Source organism: Neodiprion virginianus, chromosome 6 (assembly GCF_021901495.1).
Source record: "Neodiprion virginianus isolate iyNeoVirg1 chromosome 6, iyNeoVirg1.1, whole genome shotgun sequence".
NCBI lineage: Eukaryota > Metazoa > Arthropoda > Insecta > Hymenoptera > Diprionidae > Neodiprion > Neodiprion virginianus.
In genome coordinates, this window is record NC_060882.1 from 27753775 (window position 1) to 27778680 (window position 24906).

Sequence of the window (24906 nt, forward strand, 5' to 3'; positions counted from 1 at the left end):
GTGTAGAAGATTTCCAATAGCTGGTGGCGGTCTCTGATCGCTGGTGGATATCTTCATTTCTCAAGTAAAAATACAGGTAAATTGTTTACTATAACGTAATAACCGTACCCAAGAGCACGTCTGCGATCTTCTCACCTCGCTTCAGGCGTTCACTGAACGTACAATAATTCAGTACCCGTAACCAAGACATGGTATGTGTGTGGGTGGAAAACTCATCAAAAGATCACGAGAACGGCCAATCAAATTGCAATTAAGTAATCATCGCATAAATCATATTCTGTCAAAATTCATGCAAGCCCCGGTAAACTGAATACATATACTTCACTCAAGAGCTGCTGTAAATTATTTATTACGATCCAGAGTGAATTATTATCGGTACGTATCTTTTCGCTTCCTCGTCATCTACTGCAGGCGTCGGGGATTCTTAGGGTCGATAATCTCTTCTACTCGTACGTCGAATATTTTACCATATGAGGTTTTCACACGGGTGCTGATCACTAGCGGTCTTAAATTTTTCTTTTACGGAATCTGTTTTGCTTCGTGGAAGCCGCGCGAAGAGGTTTGCCTACATAACGCAGATATAGGACAGAGATAAGATGGAGCATTGTTTAAGCCCAGTCACTCCTTCCAGTCTCGACTCAACGTGGCTAGACTTTCATGTGCGCTGCTCATTAAACAAGATATACTCTCTTGTTGCGGAACCTCGATCCTTCTCCCTTGACAACGCTTTCGCAAAATCCTAGTTTACTCTCGGGATTAAAAAGTAAAAATATTCTGACGGTATTTATTCATGAATCCCGAGAATCCCCCACTCGTTGCCAATCAAAACCCACGTTTTAAACATAAAAGCCTTGAATGGAAGTAAGTAAACACTGATCGCGGCGCATCGCGATGCCCTTGCAGATTGCGATCGGACAGATATCTGGATAGTGGATATGCGGTACAGAAGACACCGACTTTAGCTTGTGCAAGTCAAGCACAAGCCAACCTTCTTGGCTTCTATTTGTATTAATTGGCAGATGGAGTTATGGCATGGGTGAATTGAATGGGGTTTGTATCGGGGACAAATAGATCACTGACGGATAGCGCAGCGGCGCAGTGTAGAGTCTTGTTAGTCATTTGAATCATCCGTGTTACTCTCACGCCAGCTCAGGTGCTGGTCTTGAAATGTACCAGCAGGACTGGAAGCGTGCTGATCGAGACGTGCTAAACTACTTATACTACTCTACTCGAGTCGGCTCACACTCGCAATGACATTCGCAGACGCGGTTGGAAACTCAACCACGTGCAGTGACAGACCAGGTGCTGAAACGGAACGGCACATGGAGCTCAGTTAATTAGCCCAAGAGGTAGAAGCGTGGTCGAGATTATGTTAGAAGCGTCTGATCCACAGTTGATACCCTGAAAAGGAACCAGCCGGGCTCTTATCTCCCCTCCTCGAGGCGTTGGTGATGTAACTCCATATCCTGTGAACGCCGATTATTGCTGAGGATTACGCACCGAATCGCCAATTATTTTCCACGGTTGAAACGCAGCATCCCATCGGCATCTGCGATTATTTATACATGCATCTACTCTAAAGAACGACGAGATCGTTCCTCCGATTTTTGCCTATCGCCTCATATTTCTTGCAACACGATTTCTATTCAGCGATCGAGCCGATATGTTAGACCGTCGCGAATCAAGCGCATCCAATTTGCTTCGCTCTCAATTAGCCAACAAATTGACATCTCTTCTTACCCCTGCAGAAACGGTAAGCTCCGCAACGATCGTTATAAGCCTCACTCTCAATCCGATTGCTATTAACAAACCACGTTTCACCTTTTCACATTTGCTCGCGTCGTTTGTGCACTGATCTCATCAACTGCAGCCATAAGAATAATGCATGGAAGGTAGAAATTTTCTTTTCATCAGAAGTTCTTCTGCGAGTAAAACGCGCGCATAGAGAGGACACTTTCTAATGACGATGTTTAGTCTTCATTGTCTCGACGTTATCGTTTATACTCTGTATCGGCGCAGGAACGTCTTGCTTGATGAATTAAGAAAAGGACCTACGGTGTTCAACCGAATTAATTTAACAATGAGTTGAAAGGCCGTTGAGAGCCGGCATAGAAATGCGTGAGTTCCACAGCTCACAAGCCGGGATCAGGAGCATCAAATAATAAGCTTATATACGCGTATCGCTAAAGGAGTAAGTACAATTAATTACAAACTCCTGCCCTCGATATTACTCTTGTGTGTACGATGAATTGTCTGACATATTTAACGGGTCACAGTCATTACTATATACGTGGCGAAATATTACGGCCAGTCGCATGTGTGTTGAAACATAGTGACTCCGATCGGCGTGGGAGATTGTGAGGAACTTTTCCACTTCAAGGCCGACGAAAGTATGAATACCAACAGTGCATGGGTATAATATGCCATGGTGTTTGCGCCCGGAGAATGAAATTCAAGTGCAGCGACAGCTTTCAGTTGACGTCGATGACACAACTCGCACATCGTATGACAATCGCAAAGTCCTCCCTTCGCTTCGAGTGCCAGGCTTCGAGGCGTTCAGAGCTGCTAAATTGTGTCATAATTGACGCCTCGAAGGTTCGAGAGAATCCCCGTTATCAAACAAATTACAAAGCTGAGCATCCGCAATTGCTACATTGGCAGCCAGGGGGAGGATCGTCGTAAGACAGTCTATAGCGCAAGTAACCTTTTATTCCCATCCGTAGTTGAAAAAAATCGTTGAGTCACAAATGCCAGCTCTTGGTGCCACACATTGGAGTGCTTTACAACGCGGTCTCCAACAGTCATGCGACTTCGTAATGGAGCCAGGCAGCGGATCATGTGCTCTGGGTGAACGATGATCAAAAGGCACATTAGCCGAACCTTTCATTGCTCTGGCCAAGTTGGGCGGGAAATTAACGATGAAGAAACTACGAAAAGCAAGAGTCAAAGGGCGACCTCGTCCTTTCGCCCCTGAGCTGTAAGTAATTATCAATAGCACCTTGGCCGGGTATGCGAGTCTCCGTAACAGTCAGCGAATCGAGTTATCCGGTTACTTCCGCGTTGAACGTCAGAGAGCAGTTGAGAAGTTGAACAGTTCAGATCAGCCGGTACGCGAGAGGTTCTAATCTCCGGTTTCGAACGGAGGAACGCAGCGTGCCACTTCTAAAATAAGAGGTGAAATGGACGTGCCTACATAGACCCAATTACCCATGCGTGAGCACACGTCGTGCAATATCATTGTAACAAGGCCATCGTGACCTTGCCATTTCGTGTTTCTTAATCGTAATACTCCACATTGCTTCAGCTCGTGCCCACATGAGGTGAGAGCGACAAAAAACTCTACGTAGAAAAAAGAAACAGTTTCCGTCTGTTCCGGCCGTTCGGTGGTGCCTTGATTTAACCCGTGACATCAGAGCTGTATCGGTCGACCACACCCACAATAAGCGTTAAGGAAGCCGGACGACAAGAACGCGGAAGAGTAGCTTCGCCTAGCTGCAGCTCTATGAGATACTGGATCACATAAATCCCGATCACGAGTAACCGCGTCGGCAAGGTCTGCTGAATAATTAATGAGCACCGGATCGCTTCGAATCCGCAAGAATTAACTCTGGGACGTCCATGCTGCTACCGCATCGAGTGCATTCGCTGATCGTCGGGAACCGCTGACGGGCTTCCAGTGGATATCGATAAATTCATCATCGATTCAAGTCAGCAACCGTCTGCGATGGATGGAACGGCTCAAACGATTCTCAGACAAATTCCTGCAGACCGCGATCGTTTATAATGGGTACTTTACTTCTTTACGCTTACCAGGCAAGGATATCTGATAGCCACTTCGAACCTGGTCACCACCCGCTGAGATCCCTGGGATTTATCGCAGCGGGTGATTGAATCTGAGTTAATCTCTTATGTAAATATCTTCTCACAGCTTCGCCTCACTTGTACATGTGACTCATGCACGTATCGTTTTAACCCTTGAATACACGTATCCTTGTTGAAATTGGGTACAAAATAATCCGAGCTTATTTTTCGTCGTGTAAAAATCAATGTCGATAATTCTCAATTTTACCCTCGTGTCTTTTCATTAGCACGGCGTGTAAATTCGCGTCTTTAATTTCGAGGTGAAATCGTCATTTGCATTCCAAATTTGCAACTTGCAATTTCGGTGAACCGCTATTGAGAATTAAGAAAGTGAAAAATTTTTTATCGTCGGATTTTCTCCGCAGTACCAAACAGATAATGAATCTCATCTCGTGTCGAACAAGCAATTGCTTAATATTTTCAGGGATTACAAGTCGCGGACAAAGAGGCGGTCTCATTCATGGATTTAGATCTCAGTTCGTTGGGTTGTCTTAGTGACATACTAATGCGAAGATTACGTTATTGTTCGCTAGACGCGCAATATTATTGCTCCAGATCGCAGTTTATACTCTGGTGCACTTTCTCATCTGGTTCATAGATCGCAACAACCAAATTACACGTACAATAACCCGGTCCTACGTCGACATCGCTCCGGCTTGTACAGTTGCCTGTCAAACATATAATTCTAGACTCCGTTGTAGCTGCCGCTTGACAAAGAAATTTCGTGATGATGATCAGCCGAGGCTGGGGAGATGTGGCTTGTGCCAAAAACTCACGGTGACATTTAACACCGTGTGAAATACTCCGGGGATCCCACATGTTTCAATGTAGATTCGGAGTAGATAATCCTCGTATTTTGAACACAAAAATTTTTCTTCTTTCAACACTTCCTGCCAGTAATTGCTATACCGCATTTCCTTATCTGTTCACAGGATGCAAGGATATTCGATGTCGCAAATGCTGTTCACTATTCTGGTAATTGTGCAACGCCAACCCTTACGAGATATGTATTTCAAATTTGGCAGGTATTCGTTTGAAGTTGAAGGAACATTGTGAAAATTGTATTTTATTGAGTTAGTAGCGTACATCAATTTTTCGTACTACAATATCGAACTGAAATTAATACTGGTAAACGAAAAGCCTCGTCTTCCTGTTCAGCGTCATCGGGGATTTTGAAAAACTGAGCCAAGCCTTGTTAGCTGAAACAGATACGTGACCGGTCAATGGACGCTCGAGCAGCGTGCAAAGTGTTGCGATAAAAGTCACCCGTGCGAATCGCTTTTCACCGCGTGCTACTGAAACAGTGTAATTCTTTCGAAACGTCAATGGCGTGTGTCATAGATGTTGCGAAAAAAAACCACATTTGAACAACTTTGACTCTGGTAACATTCGTATAGTGAGTCGCTAGTCGCAAAAGAATCGACGTCTTCCAATCATTCGTCGTTGCTAGCTCAGAAATTGCAACAATAAAAAAAGCTCGGAAGCCGGAAAAAAAAATGTATCCGCCTGCCATTTTTGACAAGGTATCCTTATCGCCGTGGCGCCAAAATTAAACCAGTTCCACGCGTCCGGCTAGAAGTGCGCCGCTCGCTGTATCGAGTATCAAGTGAGGGAATTGCGCAGAGTCGAGAGCGCTTCTACGGCGAATGAGTGAGCGAGCGAGGGAGGGACGCCCCCTTCCCTCTTAGCGAGAAGAGGAGCTTTCCTGATTCCGAGCGTCGCTATAAAGCCGGTGAAAGCGGCCGGCGGCCCTCCAGACTCCCGTATAGCCTGACAGCGGTAGGAACTCTGTCGACTTTTAGAATCAGATTTACAGGCGGGCCAGTAGTCTTGAGTTTTGTCACTCTCCGCAGTTTGCCCGAAACCTAATTTCGTATCCGCGAAAATATCGCACGGTTATAACGAGTTCATCACCTGCCCACGTGACCATGACACCCAAGACCGCCTTCGCAATCATTACCGGACTCCTCGTGGCGACCCAAGTTCTCGGATATCCGCCGCAGGATCGACTCATGCCAGGTACGTGCGAATCTGTTTACTAAACACAGCGTAAGGTGGTAAGAATATTAACCCAGTATGGGTGTTTTGGGTAATTTTAATCGGCAGAAATGCTTCAACGGTGGCTCGAAACTTGAAGAGACTGAAGTCGAGACGTTGACGTAGCAAAGAATTGATGCAAAAATTATTATTTTCCGATTTTAGAATGACCTATTTCCGAGAAGTTAAGTTTGCCAATGGATCAGCTTGTTTTTACTTTTCATATGGCTTACTGGAACTCGGATAATGCGAATTTTGCTAAACAGAAGTGTTTCCTGAAAATACATCGCTACGTTAACGTTACTAACTTTGACCTCATAAATAATTCGAACCATTTACCCATCGCCTGCAGAGAAAAAAGTGCAAGTGAAGATATGTTGTTTACAAAAATTTATCGAGGAATCAAGGTCGATTTTTATGTTTTTAACTGTGAAATTTACTTTCATAAAGTTTGACGAGGTGTCTTTTTTGAAAACTATTCTGGCTAGTCAAACACATTTTTTTTTTATAAAGTTTCTAAAACATGGCTAAAAGCATATCAGTGCTAGCTTGATGTGTTTTGACCAATTTACGGGTTTCAATAAGAATTCAATCTCTTCATATCGTAAAAGTGCCGAATACTTGCCTTACCTTCTGATAATTAAATTTAAATTAAAATCTAAATTTCTGATAATTTTCACATTATATTTATTGACATTTAAACTAAATGTGTCAATTTTTTGGAGACGAAATAATGAGTATAACCTAATGATACCGCCCGATAGGAACGTGTGTGAAAGAAGTGTAAACATTATAACTCAAAAAGCACTAAAGCGACCCTGCTCAAATGCTTACATAATCTTTATTATACTTATATATCGCGTGAATCAGGATAATCATGATTACTCTCGTGGTTTTTTTTTTTTTTTACAAACCATACAAATGAACAAAATGCGAGGGCTTAAATTTTTTTTCGTAAAAAAAAACCATCCAAGCAATCGTGATTATCCTAGTAATAATAATGATCCTGTAAAAATTTGAGCAGAACAGGTTAAGTGCTTTTTGAGATATCAAGTCTACACATTTTTTTACATACGTTCCTATCGGGCAACATACCTATATTAGGTTCTATTTAGCATTTTGTCTCCATAAAGTGTAAAAAGTTAGTTTAAATGTCAATAAATATAATGCGAACATTATGAGAAATTTTATTTCAATGGCTTGTCTCAGAGAAATACCCTAAAAACCTTTAAAAAAACAGCTTTCACACTAGACGACGTCCTTAATCGTAACAAATCTAGTGTAAAAATAATGAACAACTTTTAAAATGTAATCAAATCAGTAAATTGAACAGATTATTGTTGTAAGCCGGTCTATTTCCTGTTACGTCTTCCTGCAGCTCTGGTGAATGTAAGTGAAGAGATTTAAATGCACGAGGTTGTAGCTCGCGTCGATTCACGTCCGTAACCCGCAGCGCCGTGATTATACGTATTTCCGCGGTTGTTGTTATTGTAATTGTCCGTAACTTAATAACAGCCATGCTCTTTCTACCTGCCAACAGTTACTCACATAGCCCCGCATCCCCGAGTCTCGCAACGTAGAGTATTAAAATGCACTTCCGTGTTCATAGATTGCAAAAGTAGACGTTAACGCCCGAAAGGGCGGTTGAAAAACTCCACTTTCCGCGGCAATCTCTTCAACGGCTGATCGCAGGATTTTCATCGCCGTTATACCGACGCGCTTGTCTCGCGAATTCGAGCGCTCGCTATCGCCGGCATTGCGAAATCGCGATTACTTTTTTATTCCGTCAAATTCCGCGGAAACTAAAAGGCATTTACGAAATCCACCGAAACCTTGACTCGGCTTTAATCACCTCAACGCGTGCTAGTTATTGGACTTGAAGTTTCTCTTGTGTAGTGGTGCAGCACACTGTTCAGCTAAACACGGTTCAACCGCGCAAAAGAGACACGGGTTATGCTATTGCCCGCAACGTGTTAAGTCACGTGCGACACGTGACTGCATCCTCTGCACGTGACTATCCTGCAGACTTGGAACTCGAGTCTGCGCCACTCCGCAGAACACACGTGCGTTTCTTCAGTGCCTCATAATGCTCATCGGACACGGATTCTCGTGTCATCTTGTTCCAAAAACATGTGCAGCGTTCCACTCTGCAGCGTTTTTCATGTCATAAATATTACACTTGGATCAAATCGGTCCAAAATTGATACTGCGATTTGCAAACTTCCTCTCCGCCGCTGGCATCAACTTTTTCTTTTTTACCAAAACCATATGCTGCGGCAATCCATTCAAATTTGATCGATTTGAAATCGTGAATATCGAACACAATTTTTTCTCTCGTACTCCGAAGGGAGTTTCGATCGGATCGATTGGTCAGTTTCTTCTGCTTCTCCTTCTTGCCTGAGTATTCGCGCATTTATATATCAGTAATGAAAACTTGCGAACTGTTCGAAACGCCGATCGGTAAAAATGCTATCTCCACCTACGTCCATTGAAATGCAAAATATTCCGGTTGTCTAGACCGAAATGGGGACACGGTCAGAAATCGGTAAGCCCGTATAATATCTCGGCGGTTGGTTTAATGTTGTACGTGTACACATAGTCAGGATCTTTTGTGACAAAAATAACCAACACTCGACACGTTAGTTCAGAGTGGTAGCGACTGGGTGGATAATTGTGTGACATTCAGTGGTTCGGTGAGTCCAAAATCGAGTATCATGTTTCTGTCAACGAAGACAATGATACTAACGAGGTCAAGAGTCGGGAGTCGGTCTCGAGAAAAATTTACCAGAGTGTAATATAAACATTGGGATGAAAAGAGTAAGAAAAAAAAAACGAAAAAAAAAAAAATCAAAATGAGGTGAGTATCAACCGATTCCGAAGTCGCACTTGAAGGTGTTTGCACGCTCGTTCCTCTCGCGTTGGCCTCGCTGCCAACGGTATCTCTTTGCAACGCGTCTGCAAAACGTCGAGTAGATATTTCAACCGCGGAACCGCTCGGCGTTACCACTTGTAAAATTGAAATCAACGCCGTCCCGGACCTGGTATTAAATTCTATCGTCCTCAGAGTGCGATGCTTGGCCTTTGACACAAGGTGCCTTATTGTGAGCGATTTTCGTCCCTGGTGATCGGGGCCTCGGGCACTTCCTGAGTGCCGGTGGTTGGGGTCCATGGGGAATTGCGCCGTTCCGTGTACAGGCTGTGAATGAAAACTCTGTATCGATACCCGCGGTCGGATTGACATTAATTAAGGTGTTTTACCCGCGTGCAGTTCCTGCAACCGCATAGAAAGTTGACGTTTAAATCAATAACTAGCATACGCGTGCGTTAGACGTAGGTGCTTTAATCTGTTAAATATCGTCGACTCTTACCGGCAGTAAAATGTAGGTATATGAGTTACGTTCTGTACTCGGGTGGATACGTTAAACGAGGGTAAGAGTCACGGGGAATTATTCATTGCTGGCCCCCGCGTATCGAGAGGCATACATATACGTAGGTCGATAAGCCGCGGTCTAATCGATACGAAGAATGTTAAATTAGACATTAGAAACGCACACGCCCAGTTGTAATAAACTCTCCGGGTGAAACAAGTTTCATTGTCTCCTGGGATGCAGTCGAACTAGCTCCACAATTTCTTCAACATGCCTGTCGTTAATTGACTAACCGTTTTCTTTTTCTTTTTTACCTCTTATTTTGTAATGCCCTTTTCTCGCTGTTATAAATTCCATCTGAATGCATTTTTACACCCGTTTACGTGTAACTACCTGCACGCTCACATGCGTCCGCATTCAGGTTGTAAATTTTTTTTCTTCTCTCCCTCTTTTCAAATATGTAGGTATAGTATATGCGTATACGTATAGCGACGCGATTGAATTCCCTGTCAGCTATTTCCACCGTCAGATATACGTATACATCCTATATATGTATAACATAAATGCAACGCATGACTTTCGTTTGCTCAATCGATCCGATCTCGAACTATCGATCGATTCGCCGTACGTCAAGGAATAAAAAATTATTCCCAATGAATTTCGAACCTGATAGGTATTTCCTCCGCCCTGCAGCTCACGCACAGTGCCAGCGATTTATACTCGGGATCTAATCTCGGTTCTGAACCCGATCTAACGGTGCAGTGACAAATATATCCAAAGCGAATGCCCTTAGATGGGAAAGGCAATTATTCAGCTATCGGAGGAACATTAAACCTGCACCTCGATCTTTATAAAACTATGGTTAAAGCGCAAGGCTCGGTCACCTGTCGCAGATAAATCAATTGTTGTTTAACACCGCTCGAACCTCGATCGTTGCCATAAGAACCGCATTCCGTGACCACCGAACGCTACGCGTTTTATACCCGCACCTTCGAACTCCTGCGCACATAGCCACACAACGGCAATCCGTAATAATTACTCATTAGAATCGTGCCGCAATCAAACTATGCGCACACGTGCGATGCATTGAATGCCGGCTTTCCTCAATATCAATCCTCAACTTCGTTAAGGCCTACATTTCTTGCGCAATTTTTTACGCGTTACATATTTCATCAAGCTCAATTCATACTATTAGGATATTATTTTATCACCGTCTGCGATAGTTATTAGATTTATTACGAAATTTCGGAAGAAATCGCACGCTTCTTTTTATGTATTTGTATTTGAGAAATCCTCTCTGCAACTTTTGATTTCCAAGGAATCATATCGGTTCTTATTTAAACCACGAATTCTGTCAATAACCGAAAAGAGCAATACCATATTAGAATACCTTTTACGCGTGGCTCAGGATTACCTGCGGCACACTGACAGTCAGTCATTCGTGCATGTCGAATTCTGTCCATTTGATTTTCTATCAACGGTAAAACTGAATAATAATAGTCGATCATTATCGTCCGTGACAATTCTTGACGTCCCGTCGATGGAAAAAAGGAATCTGAATAATTCAATTCTCAATACGAGAATCGATAAAAAGTGGAACCATCGATTCAGGGGTCAGTTTCTTGTCGCCGTGCATAAATAAAATTCCGACAACGATCCGACAAAAACTTTTACACTCGATGCCCGAGTGCAAGAAACCAGACTTGCGTAACTCGAACGTAACGCCGAATATTCCGTAATCGGTTTTTGCAGAAAGGATCTCGTCCGCAAACACGCGACCTGCGGATACACGTGACGGCGCTCCCGCGTCGGAAAGCCGTCACGTGCAGCCGATGCAGTTGTAAATCTTACGCTATAATGCAGCAGCCTGCGTTCCTGGACCTGACCGCCACTCCGAGAGTATCGAATGCCCTCCTTAACAACCGTCGTCTGCTGCACGTGAACGCGGTGCATGCGACCTACGACGATCGGCCGACTGAGATTATGCGTTTTAAAAGTGCAGCGGTGATCGTTAATGCGATTGTTATTCCGTTGCAACCGGTGTATCGGGGTAACAACTTAATTGCACTTTGGATGCGCATTAGGTAAGCGTAATTAGCGACGTTGAATACTCGAGATCTCATTAGAGATGTAAAGAAACGTGATCTTTTAACGTTTGCACGAATGTTCCACCTGACTTTTGGATTAATATCGCACGCGCAATTGCGGAGTGAATAGCCGGCGATTTGTAGAAACAATTAGCGTGGGAACGATGATTGAAATAATCGAGAGAAGAGGTTTCGAAAAGGTCGTTCTCGAGATATCCACAACGAAATATCGAAGTCGGCAAACTCGATATAATCGAGGCTCGGAGGGTGAAACGCGAATTTCGCAATTGCGGGAAAACCCATGAGCTGCGAATTGCAAGGATCGAGGAGCGGGGAATTCGCTGAGCATTCTGGACTCAACGCCGTTTAAAATTAACAACTCGCGCCGCGAGTGCGACGATTTAAGGTGAATTTCAACAAACATAAACATCGACAGAGGAGCTGGATAGCTGCGAATGATCGCGTTAGACTCGGGGAAAGTAGTCGGCGAGCAGTTCGCCGGTTTGGACGCTGTTAATTGACGCTTGAGGTGAAACATAATGCGCGATAGGCGCCTGGCTACCTGCGCTGTAACAAAACCAACGCGTGCGAGGCGAATGAGATCGATAGCAACAACCAACGGAAGACCGAAGCTGCAGTGCAGTTTGTAATATCACCTGCGGATAGACGTTGGGCCCGTGCAATTGTGCGAGAGAAAGAGCCGATTGCACCAATGCAAATGAATCACCCCAGCCGAGCTTTGCGCATTATCCGAGACCCCGTTGATCTAGTCATCCTTGAACGAAAGGATCTGGACGAGTCACGTACGTATCCATATTCAACTGTGCGGTTTAATCGAGACAAAGAGTTGCGATATTTGCACTCGCGGTAACTTTAGCGAACATCTCGCTCGTGTTTCACGGAGGTTTCGAAACTAGGGGTGAAAATTTACAAAAATTTCAAGCACTTTGTGTGCAGTGGCCAAATTAGCGCACCTTCCGCACAAGGGATCGGCGATCCCGGGCAATTCCTCGCTTTGTTATAGCCTGTTTATTACATAGCGCCTCGAGCGTCGTTGTTTAAACCAACTACCAGTCTACGCAACTGGAGCACAAAAACGTTCAATAGTTAATTGCGAAACGCCAAATGAGTCGTTATTTTTACCTATTTACAGCTGTTAATATTTATTCCGAAATACTGCACTTTCAAAGTCTTCTTCGATATGCTTTATGCTGTTATAATTTATGCGGTCACAGAATTGGCATGACGTTTTGTTCGACTGTAATCGTGCCCGTGCCTGCCTAAATATTGAACGAATTTTTACTCCGTGCTGTGAAGGAGAATCATAAAGTCACCTCGATTATAACGTTATTCGAATGGCATCGTAAAAATGTCACACAGGCCATAATTCTTTACGAAAATTAAACCGCATCGAGTATTCTCGAGAAACATGCCGAAACATAACCAACCGCGGTGTCTGTGATTATGACGCAATGTTTTATCGAAAATCGTGGGTTTATTTTCAGGCAAAAATTCTATGCAACGGAGGTAGAAGAATACAAAGGCTTTGAATCTTTGAGCATAAAACGTTAGACCGACAGGTAAATTCCACCACTCAAACGACCGAGGACAATAAATATTTTCGAAACGACGTACCTGCGGCCTTAGGTTTTATAATCTGGCGCGTTACGTTCGCGCATCGAGTTTTAGGAGCCGTTAAATGGGTTCGAGGTGGTGATAATTGCAGCCATTGCGAAACGCAACAGCCTGGATGACTGAAAGGAGTCAAAAATTTATTATCCTGCTCGCCGGCATTCCGCCGCGGCGCTATCACCATATATGAGATTATTATTACGGCGTATAAGAGGAATAAAACACAATGAGCCTCGGGTTAGCTGAGAAGCCGACGGGTTAAAGTTAAAGTTAAACAAGGTATGCCTAGAAAATATCCCCGCATCAACTGACTCACGCATTTGCAGATGTGTGCCATTCGAATGGCCATATAACGCGTGCTTGGCGGCTTGCAGCCGACTATTTATCGTCAGAAATACACTTCGGTCCACGTCCCTGATGCAGCTTAAGCGCGATCGTGCGAAGGACTTCTGTCGTTTAATGGAATTTTTATTCACTCATTCTCAACCTCAGATTTGATTGTACAGCGATTTAATTACCCTCGAGAATATTGCAACATCGCAAACATCGCGGAATTCTTAAGACCAGCCACCAATTTTGGTGGGGATAAAATACTTGAATTGTCGATCGTTAGAAAGATCAGAATATCAAATTTGTATAGACGCAAAGATCTTGTTCGTAAAGTTTAAAAATGTGGAAAGTCCACGAAGTGAAAATTGTAAATATAGAAAGTCGAAATACCGAATGAGAAAATTTAGAAAGGTTAAATCTGTGTACGATTCTGTATGATGGACATGAATTCTGACGATTCTACAGTTCGGCGTTCTACGTTCTGACCTTTCTATTCCTTTACCTCTCCACACTTCTACTTTCAACATTTTTGAATTCTATACATCAAGTTTTCGCTTGCTCAAAAATTAGGTATCGTGGCCCTTCAATGTTTAGATCTTTTTACATTTTCACTCCCACCCGCGAATTTCACCTTGCAATGGTCGATTAAACCGATTCTCAACCTCCGTTCCATGAAATTTTTCGATTTTAAATTAACACGTCATTAGAAACTCATTTTGATACATTCCGGAATGAAATAAAACTTATTCATCGATGTAGAAAAAGACTCGTATGGTCTGAGATTCGTCTCGACCATTAATTTCATCGCGTGTTGGGCAAGCGCTAATCGCGTTCCGCTTCTGTATAATATGATATACAACAGCAGGATACACTGGTAAATCCTGAAGTAGCGATCGATTACAAACAGCTGTCGTATCGAATGAGATGAGATTGCTAGAAGAAAAAAGCAGCACCAGAGAGAATACTTGGTGTGAATTTCCGTTCCGGTAATAAAAGCGACGTGTTAACTAACGCTTGTCGTTAGAACGAATTTAAGTGTAAAAGAACGTTAATGTCTTTTAATTACCACGTTGACCGTTGTGCAACAATATAATGATAATAATGATAGCAGCTTTTTCTATTTATGCAGTTATCTTGGCTGTAGGGACATGAATTATATTTACCTCATGTTTTATTCCACATCAAGTGTACACATTTTAAGCGAGCTGTGGACTGATTCTTTTTTTCTTCTCTCTAATTTCATCAACTAGTTTGTTAAAATTTGTAGAATTTCTCCAGGATTTTTCCGCGTCCCGAGCAATTGCGATATTCATTTATATGAAGAATTTAACGTTTCATTACACGGGTTATAGCGATGTTGATTAAAAACCACGTTACATATCGGCTGGGAACACCTGTTGATTGAATATCCAACTTGACGTGTATACATTTGACATGATCACGTTATTTCAGAGAGATATTCGTTACAAGTGAAACTCGATATGCCGACCGCCCCGCTGCTGCTGCTGCTGCTGCATTTGCGCAATCAAATAATAGACAAAGGTAGACAATACAGTGCGAGTATGTATGTATGCCTATATTTCGTGCCATATATGCACGGATACGTGTAACGAAAAATAATTGCTGTATACGCGGTTTTTAATGAGTGGCCAGTCGCTTTTGCCGTGTGTAGGTATATAAATATCGTTCTTGTAACGTATCGTGGTACCTGCATATAAGCTGAATTATAGACGAAAAACCTTCACCTAATATTCACCGAAATAATTTCGAGACACGAGTGTTGGTTTAAAAGGTATCAGGGGATAGAGACGAGAAGAAAAAAATAAAAAGAAATAAACAGAAATAAAAAAATCTAACGATCGGAAAAAAAAGTGATAATTATTTTGTTAACTCGTGCATAAAACCGTGAACGATTTTTTTATCAATCGTTTCTTGATCAAACATAGGACGTATACGAAACGGTGTAACATGTAAGGCCGGTCCTTTCCTCGCCTGGAATTGAAAAATAAAAACAGTGTAAATGATTAACTTGTTACACGTCAAGTCGATAATTGCAACGAAACTATTATTTCAAACTTTCATTATTCGACAACCACTCACGCTGCAAAAAATTCCCGTGGCAACCTGGGAACCGCGGCTATCAGAGATTTCAGTAATCGAGACCCTGACAAGAAAAGTTATGAATAAAAATTCCCATCTCAAACCGCAATTTGAATCTACCCGTTTATATCAAGCCTCCACGTCCATAATTCTAGGCTTCCGAACGATAAATATTGCGCCTTTGTAAAATGGGCTCAGGCCTCTTCTTCGTTTTCTCAATCTTGGCTCTCAGAGCCGGGGAAAGTAAACGCCTGCTTCTGCCAAGTAATCGTTCCGCGGTGTGTGCAATTTTCAATTTCAGACAAAAAAAAAAAAAAAACCTGTCCCGCAAAAAAAATCGATCCGATCCAGCCGTTTACATGCATAAATAAATATTTCACATTTTCATACCGTGCATTATATTTCTATCTTGTGATTTACGAAAGATTCCGAAACTGTAACGAAAAGTTCTACATTCCGGATCAAGTGCAGGAGGTATTCGAAATCACTTGTTCAGCCCTAACCGCAACCGAACACCTCGTGTTATATTATACATTATACCTCTATGACACGCGTATATATTTCAAAATGGTCAATTACCCGCGTATTAGCATACCGCGACACAACGTCAAGTACTTTGCATAATAGCATAAGGCACCGCGGCGTTCTTGTACATTAGTTTTCAAACTATACATGCAGTGTATTACAACGTCAATGCTCCTCGTGTCGAGATCAGCCGAGGTGAATAGGCTCGACGACCTAATATACGTCTTCTGGATTATTAATAAGCATACTTTTACAATTTTACAGTATTCGAGTTACACTTTTTCAGGATTCAAATCTTTCACCGTTCATCACGATTTTTTCAGCTGCACGAAGAGAATAAAAGAGCAGATTTTACCGAATACTGTAGAAAACGAGGGACACGTCAGGTTTTTTGGTAAGTGTACTCCGTAAAATGCGGAGTTTACTATAAAAACAGTATGCGGAGTAAGAAGCCGCTGAATTTTTATTAAAAAAAATAAAGTTGTCCCTCTTTTCCAGCGGTTTTGAGTAAATTCCGCTCTTTGATTTACGATCAACAAAAATCAACCAGACTTTCATTTCTAAAAAATCAATTTTTAGTCGATACTTTATTCGTATAATTACATTTATGTGTTGTTAATTCTTCCTGGGATATTTTCCCTGGCTCCCCTGATCCTGCAAGTGTCACAGGATATTACAGCGTCACGCGTGCCTGGATCTGAATGGAAATATTATGCAGAGTATATCGACACCCACGTCCATTCTGCCAACTTTCCGAGGCTTGTAACAGGCGCTAAGTTACGTAGCGTCACGCTAGGTTGACTCGCGACACGTTAACTCCTCCCTTCGTCTAAGTTAACGCCGGGGAATGGTCACTTACACCCGTCTCGAGACACACGTGCGGTCAGTCAATTTGCATGGAAATATCAGCGGAGTCAGGCTGATCGGTGCAAGATCAAGGGAACCCGGTTTTCTCGAGCCGCACGTGACACGCGTGCGGCCGTCACGTGGTTCAAGAAATTTGCGGGAAAAACCCTGAAACGCTTTGCTCAAAATTATCCCTCGTGAAATTTCGAGCGCGAAAAATTAAATTATCTAGGTATTTGTTATTAATCACCGGTTTGCCAATCGAATCGATTATAGCTATACAGCGATTTTCTCACGGTGACATCGATTTCGCGTCACGTGGGTAAATAATGCTTGAATTTATAAACGAGTCACCTTGATGATATTGCAGATGGTGCGATTGATCTGACAATGAATAAAGAGAGAGAGAGAGAGAGAGAGAGAGAGAGAGAGACAGAGATACTTGATTCGTGGGACAAGCTGCAGGTATTATTGGATCCGATATATACTTATACAGCAAAATCTCTCCGCGAGAATCGCGTTGATCAATTAAATCGGCAGACTCCGCGTCTCAGGCAGCATCGATGCAGTGTCGAGTGTTATTATACCGTTGCACGATCGCTGTAAAGAGGCACGCATGCCTGCAGACGCAAATCACTAATTATTCTTTGTGCCAATTCGCAGTATAGGCTATCCTATCCGTCTTTGAAAGACACTTAACGCAGAGAAAGGTCATGTGGCTTCGATTCTCACTGAATTGTAATGACACGTTCTACAATCGGATTGGCATTATTTGATCAGTGCAAAAAGGCGCAGGATTGTATCGCAATCGTTCCGCAAACTCGCCATCTTCAATTTCGAATGATTTAAAGCGACTTTGAGGGACTTTACGGGCTTTGAACGTAACCATTAAACAATTGGCAATAAATTTTGAAGCAATCTCAAGGCCGAACGAAGTTGTGGAAATTACTCGGATGGCTGAGTCGCGATAATTCTTAATAAGCATCTTCGTTTGCGCGACTAGACAATGTAATAAATGTCACGGGAACCTGGCCTATTCTGACTCTATGTAGACTCAAGGACTACCACCATCCTTCAAGGATCCGTCGGCGTACTGCACCACTCTCTGCGTGTCTCCTGCATTGATAAGAGAAGGTAAATGAACGCGAATATAGATATGATAGATTTTGAAAGTAGAAAATAGAAAATCCGGTAATTCACCTGCAATGTTTAAATATCCAATTGCCGATATCAGATCCGAGATGTTGAGTAATACTGAAACATTGGCAGAAGGAGATCGGCAATGATGCGTTAAGTCTATAGGTCAATAATTTGCTTCGATTGAATGATCGAGAAAATCATTGCGTATTCTGCAATATAACCGTCAGTCTGAATCCTCGGAATTACCGTGATTACAAAAATATTTGTAACAAGTTACCGTTACACGCGATAAATCCATAAATTATTTCACTTGCATAAGATTCAATTTCAGTGAAATTTTCCCCAACGAAAGGCAAGAAATTATTCGACAAGTTTGACGACCTGGATAACTTCAGGTCACATTAAGGGGCGCGGTTTACGTTTCTCCGTTAAACCCGCGGGCATCGACGATGCCAACGATACGTGTATAAGCCAATGCGGTTCGCTTTGTACGAAAGGCGGTAAAAGTAAGTCAGACGTTGATAATTTTCGCAACGAACGTGAGGAAACGTGAGGATAACGAGGAGGTCAAATCAAAGAGGAAACTAACGCGTTCGACGTAGGCCTCGAAAATTGGCGTGACTTGTAAAAATTCGTGAATTTCGAATCCGCCCGTCCAGCAGGCGATTCGTGAGGTTGTTACATTGTGTTATATTGTTATATGAGCGAGGCATGAACGCGTTCAAGCGCTTTGTTATGTTCGGCTGAAAAACCGAGGTAATTAAGAGGACGGAATTGCGCCAGAGGTGGGAATAATTAAGAAGCGGAGTGCAATATAACGGGTATAATCATTGCCACACGTAATACAGTACGTTTCTACGTAATCGAATTACCTTGGACGTTGCCAAACTAAGGTATATATTATAACGCCGGCTGAGGTTGTGCTACGCCTAATTATTATTCACCAGGAATAGCCGACTAAATAGTGTGCGCATATTTATACGGAGGATAAAAGCAGAAATAAACGAGGGAATGATTGAAGTGAATGTGCGCACTGTGAGGAAAAAAGAAAAAAAAAAAAAAACAAAAAACCACCTCAAATATTTCATTGTTAGACGTACAATAACGATAATTTTTGTTATGAATACATGACCGAAGTTACAGTCGATCTCACTATAACTGTATATGTATGTATATATATTGTAGCAATATTGGCTGTAAAATATTTTATACACCTATTGACCGTAAATTTTTTCACCTCGCCGCAGGTATAATAGCTGCGCTTGAAAAACATTTTAAAGGATGATTGCTCCGACTACGTAAACGCGTTAAATTGTCCAAAGTTGGAGCGATTGCAGGCCTGACGTAAATTCTAGACGTATACAGGTGCATAAGAAGTATGATTTATTGTATTGAACACCGCGTTCATAGGCAGAGAATAAGAAACGTTTCGAGATAATGACAACGACGCGAAACGTTGGACAGCCACTTATTTTCCGCCTCATGAAACGCCGACGTTTTTGGAATTCGTTACGATGTATGCGCGGCCTGTAACATATATGTGCGATTAAAACCGCGTATAAACTGTACGCGATATTTGACGTTTCACAAATTTATAGACAGTATAACATCGACCGCGTTCGGCGGCGAACCTGCAACGTACTTTGGTCAAATTTCACATCGATTTCTCGATCGCGGAGATCGGCGACGCGATTTAACTTCGATGTGCAATTCGCAATAGCCGGGTTTTCTCTTTGTCGAGTCATTAGATCGCGCCACCTTGTGAAATGTCGTCGGGTTCCGCGCACTCGTACTGCCGAAAAAACACGATGATGGAGGAAAATATGTAAAAACTGTAAAGCGAACTCGATGATTTTTAGGCAGAGAATTAAAACCGTTTAAAATTACACTTCGATACGGCTCTTCGCCTCCCGGATCGAGCAGTGTAATAATTAGGGCCCGAATAAATATGTATTCGATATTACAAGCATGCGCAAATAATACAGGTTTAAAAAACTAAGATATCGAAAAAAATGGGAACCGCTTTTTCTGGCTCCAAACATCTTACTTTACGTGGAAAACCAAATATGGAATGAAAATTATTTAAACGGTAACGATTATATAGACTTTCGCTTACTCGTTAGAAGGAGGAAAAAATCAGGCAGGGATCTGAGGAAAACGAGGTATAAAATTAGGGAGTTCGAATACTGAGAAACCGCGGTTTTATTCATCATGAGAGTACTTATTACACCTGTTCGGAAAGCCGAGATCGATGTTGCTCAAACCTTGCGGAACACCTTTGAAGTTTGACAAATAATTGGATCGAATCGAACGGGTTCGTGAAACGTTGACATTTTCACGTGGCGCAATGTTGTATTATACACACATACATATATATATACTATACGTTGATATAAACGTGACGCTTGGAAATGAGAGTTCTCTGTGTTTCGATTTGTCGTCAATTATAGGTGGGTTAAAAAAACGAAGTCACTGATCCGGTGACTATAAATCGCCTTAAAAAAAAAAATGAATAAATAAAAATGGCAAATTTTCTCAGCGCATCTTTTGAGGTCCACGCATTTTTTTCACCATTGCTACCGGCAAATTTCCGTCGATAGGAATTACACAGATTTCTGTACCGCAGTTACTTTCATTTAATTCCATTACACCGCGCATAATTCAACAATTTGAGGCATTATTATATCGATTTGCACAAGCTGATTATATGAGGTTGCGGCTCACGTGTGCAGCGCTCAGACCGAGCGCGTAGGTCCGATTTCGCAACTATTTCCCAAGTGACCGGGGGCATTGCGGTATGAAATGTACGCGGCCGGCTAATCTTGTCAAGAAATCTTTCCGCGAAACATGCGTTTAGGCTGTAGTTAGACAGTGGCTGTTCCGCGCCTACGCCGCGATTATGTATCCAATTCGTTTTTTCCTTCGCCAAAACTTTCACGGTAGGTAATTAGAGAGCGCTTCTTCGTCAGGCCACTGATTTATAATATATATCCTATCGCAGGATAATAATTTCAGCGGGTACTTGCGATGGCCGCTAAGCTAGAAATACTCGATGCATCGATTAATCGAGTCGAAACAAATAATCGAACACAACTCGATGCAACGTGTAAAAATTAATCGATTGATCGATTGTTTCGTATTTATTTGAAACGGTGCGTGTGAAACCAAAATTTCATAAATTTCAGTATGTAGTCTTGATAGTGGAAAAGTTTTTTGATACTTCGTAGTTTCATAAAAAATATTTTTCAATTCGAGGTGAAAATATTCATTCATCTTTCACTTGTTGTATCAAATGGATACTCAGTAAGACGATGATAATAATTGATACTTTGATCATATAAATTTATATTGTATCGTATCGTTCGTGAGAGTAAAAAACAAAAAATGATTGTAAGGAAAAATAGTCGAGTCGATCGATTTTGAAATCGCGTTTGAAAAATAATCACTCGTACCCGATGAATCGGGAAAAATGCTTTTTTTTTCATTCTTCTATTTTTCCGCAAAAGCGAAGAATTATTACGTGCGTGGTAAGACAATGCGCGTTTTCTCACGTGACGGGAAATTGCAGCCGCGCCTTTTATCGCGTGCTGATTTGTTGCTACTGCCGTGTAACGGACGTCTCGAAGTTGTCAAGGCGTCGTCGACGGTTGTCCCTGACATCGCTAGTCACAGTCCGTGTCCTCCGACGCTTGAAATAACATACATGAACATTTACGTAGTCGAGAGTTAATCCGCGGAGGTTCGAAAAGAACGAGAGAAACAGAGAGAGGGAGAGGGAGAAGGGAAAAAGAGTCTTTCCGCTTCCGGTGCGGATTCATCGATGCGGATATTCACGCTGCGTTGCGTTCTAATCCTCTATATTATTCAAAAGAGGACGATAACCCGATGCGGAAGATTTCGTAACACCTCGTCGTCGAATTCTCGACTTCTCAAATCGAAACATATCGCATATGTAAGGTTATACATGTATAGCTTCGCTGTAACGCGCCTTGATCTAACAACTCCTGCAGCTGCCACCTGTTGCGATTATAATTCAAACGTTTTCTTGTGAAAGATATTTAATTGAATCAATCGAGCGAAATAGAGTGCCGATTTCGAATTTCGACACTCCTGATTCATCGAAACTTTGCCTTACTGTTCAGACTCGGTGACAGATTCCGACACCTCAAGTCCAGCCTCTCAGCTTCAACAACATGCCGCTTGAAATAAAACGCGGCCAATTTTCTTCCTACGGTAAAATTTCGACAGTATAGAAGGATTTTATGGGGTAGAAAGTCGTGCGCTTCTAAATTTTTATCCAATTCTACAACGACTCCTCATAATTTCACGTACTTTTCAACGATTATCTCGGTTGCGGTATCTTTTCACCGCGTCGTTTCAACGAAAAATTCAAGTACAACGAACGAATAAAATATACCAAGTAAAAATCAACCACTGTAAAAATCTCAAAGCATACGTAATGCTATTAACTTGACTGAGCTGCGATACAAAAGCGACGGCTGGGTGATAAGAAGAGTCCTAATCACCGCCAATAATCGACTCGCGGATTACACAGAGAATCTTGTAACCTCGTGTAATGATGTCGTACTTACTCTGCAGAAATATACGCGTCAGTTTCAGTCTCAGCTTCGGATTCCGAGCAGCGATTCTCTCGCCGATGCCTATCGAACGACGGTGACGATCCCGGCTTGTTTAGCGGTCGAATCTCGCGGCCGATCTTCGCACGCTAGACTCTCAGATCTCGGATAAGGCTCGCCTGCATCCGCGTTTTGTACGAGATAATGCAGACGTAAGATCTGAGCAGGTTACGCGGCGTCGAGCCGGCGTTACGATAACGGAAGGTTCGGTTTTGCCTCCGTAGGTGAGACGGACAAACGAGGCTGTAAAGGTATCACCTTCTCCTCGGCGAACCTGTCCAGCTGCTTCGGTAGTTTTCCGATTTCCGCGTTTCTTACGCATCTTGACCACCGCAATTTCCAAATTCAAACCGCGTCTCGAACGGTTACGCGATCGCAGGTCTATAATTTTATTCAAAAGTACCCCGATCCGAACTCCAGGTATCCAGGTATCCTTTTACGGGAGACTCGAGTCGGTCACTTCACTCGATGCGAGGCAGTAGAGAACCTTTTTTTCGTCAATGCTTCCTCTCTGACAGATCGGCCAGATCAGCTGATGGATTGAATTGCGGAATTCGATCAGGTTTTTAACCGATCTTAAGCTGACGTTTCCTGAACCTTTACAACACGAACGTGAGTGAGCGAAGCTTCCCAGGATTAGAATGAGAGAGATTTGTGACGAATGGAAAGCTTGCGCGGTATGACGGAGAGTGATATTAAATTTTGTCACACGGAGACATTTTTGGCGCTGATACAATCGGCTTGCGCAATAATAACGCTTGAACTTGGCTTCTGCATTCATCGTCGGCCACTTTCTCTGCAGTTACATATTTCTCACTTCCTCGGCTTTTCGTGTTAGGCGGCGATTATAAAGCTCTTTCGCAACTTTCGGTGAACATTCTTCCTTCCGTTGACGTCGGTTGGTGTTATAATAACTTTAGAAAACCGATAGAAGTCGAGGCGCCTCTTTTTATTCTTCGCATTCGTCTTATACGATCTTCTTCCGCGTGAATAATTACTTTCGCATAAAATTAACGGTGAAAATTTTCTATCCTATTATGAAATCAACGTTGGATAATGACTCGGCCGCGCGGCGTAGCTTCTACAAGAAATAGTTAATTCTAATCCCGTCGCTTTTAAGGGACAGACGCCGCGGCCATATAAGTATTTACAACTTACACGTTGACCCATTTCAAAATCTTCCAACCCAAAGTATTTATATAAAGTCAATTTTTAAACGTCAATTCATGGAAACCTCTCTTCTACCTACCTACCTCGATAACTGTTTTCTCGTTGGTTTCTTGTCCGTTGAATAAGAGCGATTAGCAGCCCTTCGAGCAACTAGAAGTCCTCAATCGTCTGCAAGAGTTGGGCAAGATCTGAGTCGCGCTTTCCATTTAATATCGCTTCTCCGCGCGGTTGAAACCGCGAAGCGTGGTTTGATTTCAATTCCGCAACGACTCTCATCTAACGTGGTGTACTTAATAATCCGATGTCGCGTCTTTTTTCCATAAATTAACATCCGTTCGACCGATCATCGAACTTATTATCGCAACTTATTTTCATCGGTCAGCTTCGACAAGGTTCTGCAACGCGATCGCTGCATCGGCGCTTCTCCTTTCACCTCGTATTGTGAATCGGCCGATAATTTTCCTCGAAACGATTTCTCGATCGCAGGGATCGCGTGAGATCCACTGCTCTGGGAAATCGCACTCTCCGGTTACAAGGTGTACACAAAGGATTACGCCGGCATTATCCGCGCAACTTGCCGCGAGGTGTGCAATTCTACGGAGAAGAATATGATTGGCTGTAAAAATGTGGAAATGCAGAAGCGTCTTCTATCCTCTTCGCGATTTTTTCCCAGCTTCTGATCCATCCAGTGTTTCATCCATCGCGCACATGTTTATTTACCCGGCAGATCGTGGCTATGATTCTGCAGGTGTATATATGTACAATAATTACTTCAATTACACGCCGCGCGCTGAGCGATGATGTTGGCAGAATCCGAGTTTCACTTTGATTCGAAATAGCTGGAGATATATTTCACGTCATTCTAGACACGAGAAAACTGCTCGAATGACTCCGTTGAACTCGATGATACATCTCTCCTTGCCTGCACACTGTCCGGCTCAACATATTTTTCATTCCAAAGTCGGACGGATAATTAGTCGAGACGGGCTTGCGTGTTTTTCGTGTCTATGAGAGAGTAATTTGTGCGACGGAGTATTAGTTCCGAATTCGTAAAGTTCCGAAAGCGCGGAATTCCGAATCATTTTCAATTCAGGTTACGATAAAGAAAAGTACCAATGCGCAAATTCCGAAAAATAATTTTGATGGAATAAAATATGCCGATCACTGGGAATT

The 24906-nt window shown here is 42.6% G+C and overlaps 1 protein-coding gene across 1 annotated transcript in view; it reads left to right on the forward strand.

Moving 5' to 3' along the window:
* Positions 1-5601: 5601 nt before the first annotated feature.
* The window catches only part of LOC124307026 (uncharacterized), a 39898-nt gene continuing 20593 nt past the window's right edge, over positions 5602-24906 (forward strand). Inside the window, exon 1 of the mRNA XM_046768309.1 lies at positions 5602-5880. Within this exon, the coding sequence (XP_046624265.1) occupies positions 5790-5880 (91 nt within the window). The 5' untranslated portion in view covers positions 5602-5789. The remainder of the gene's footprint in view (positions 5881-24906) is intronic.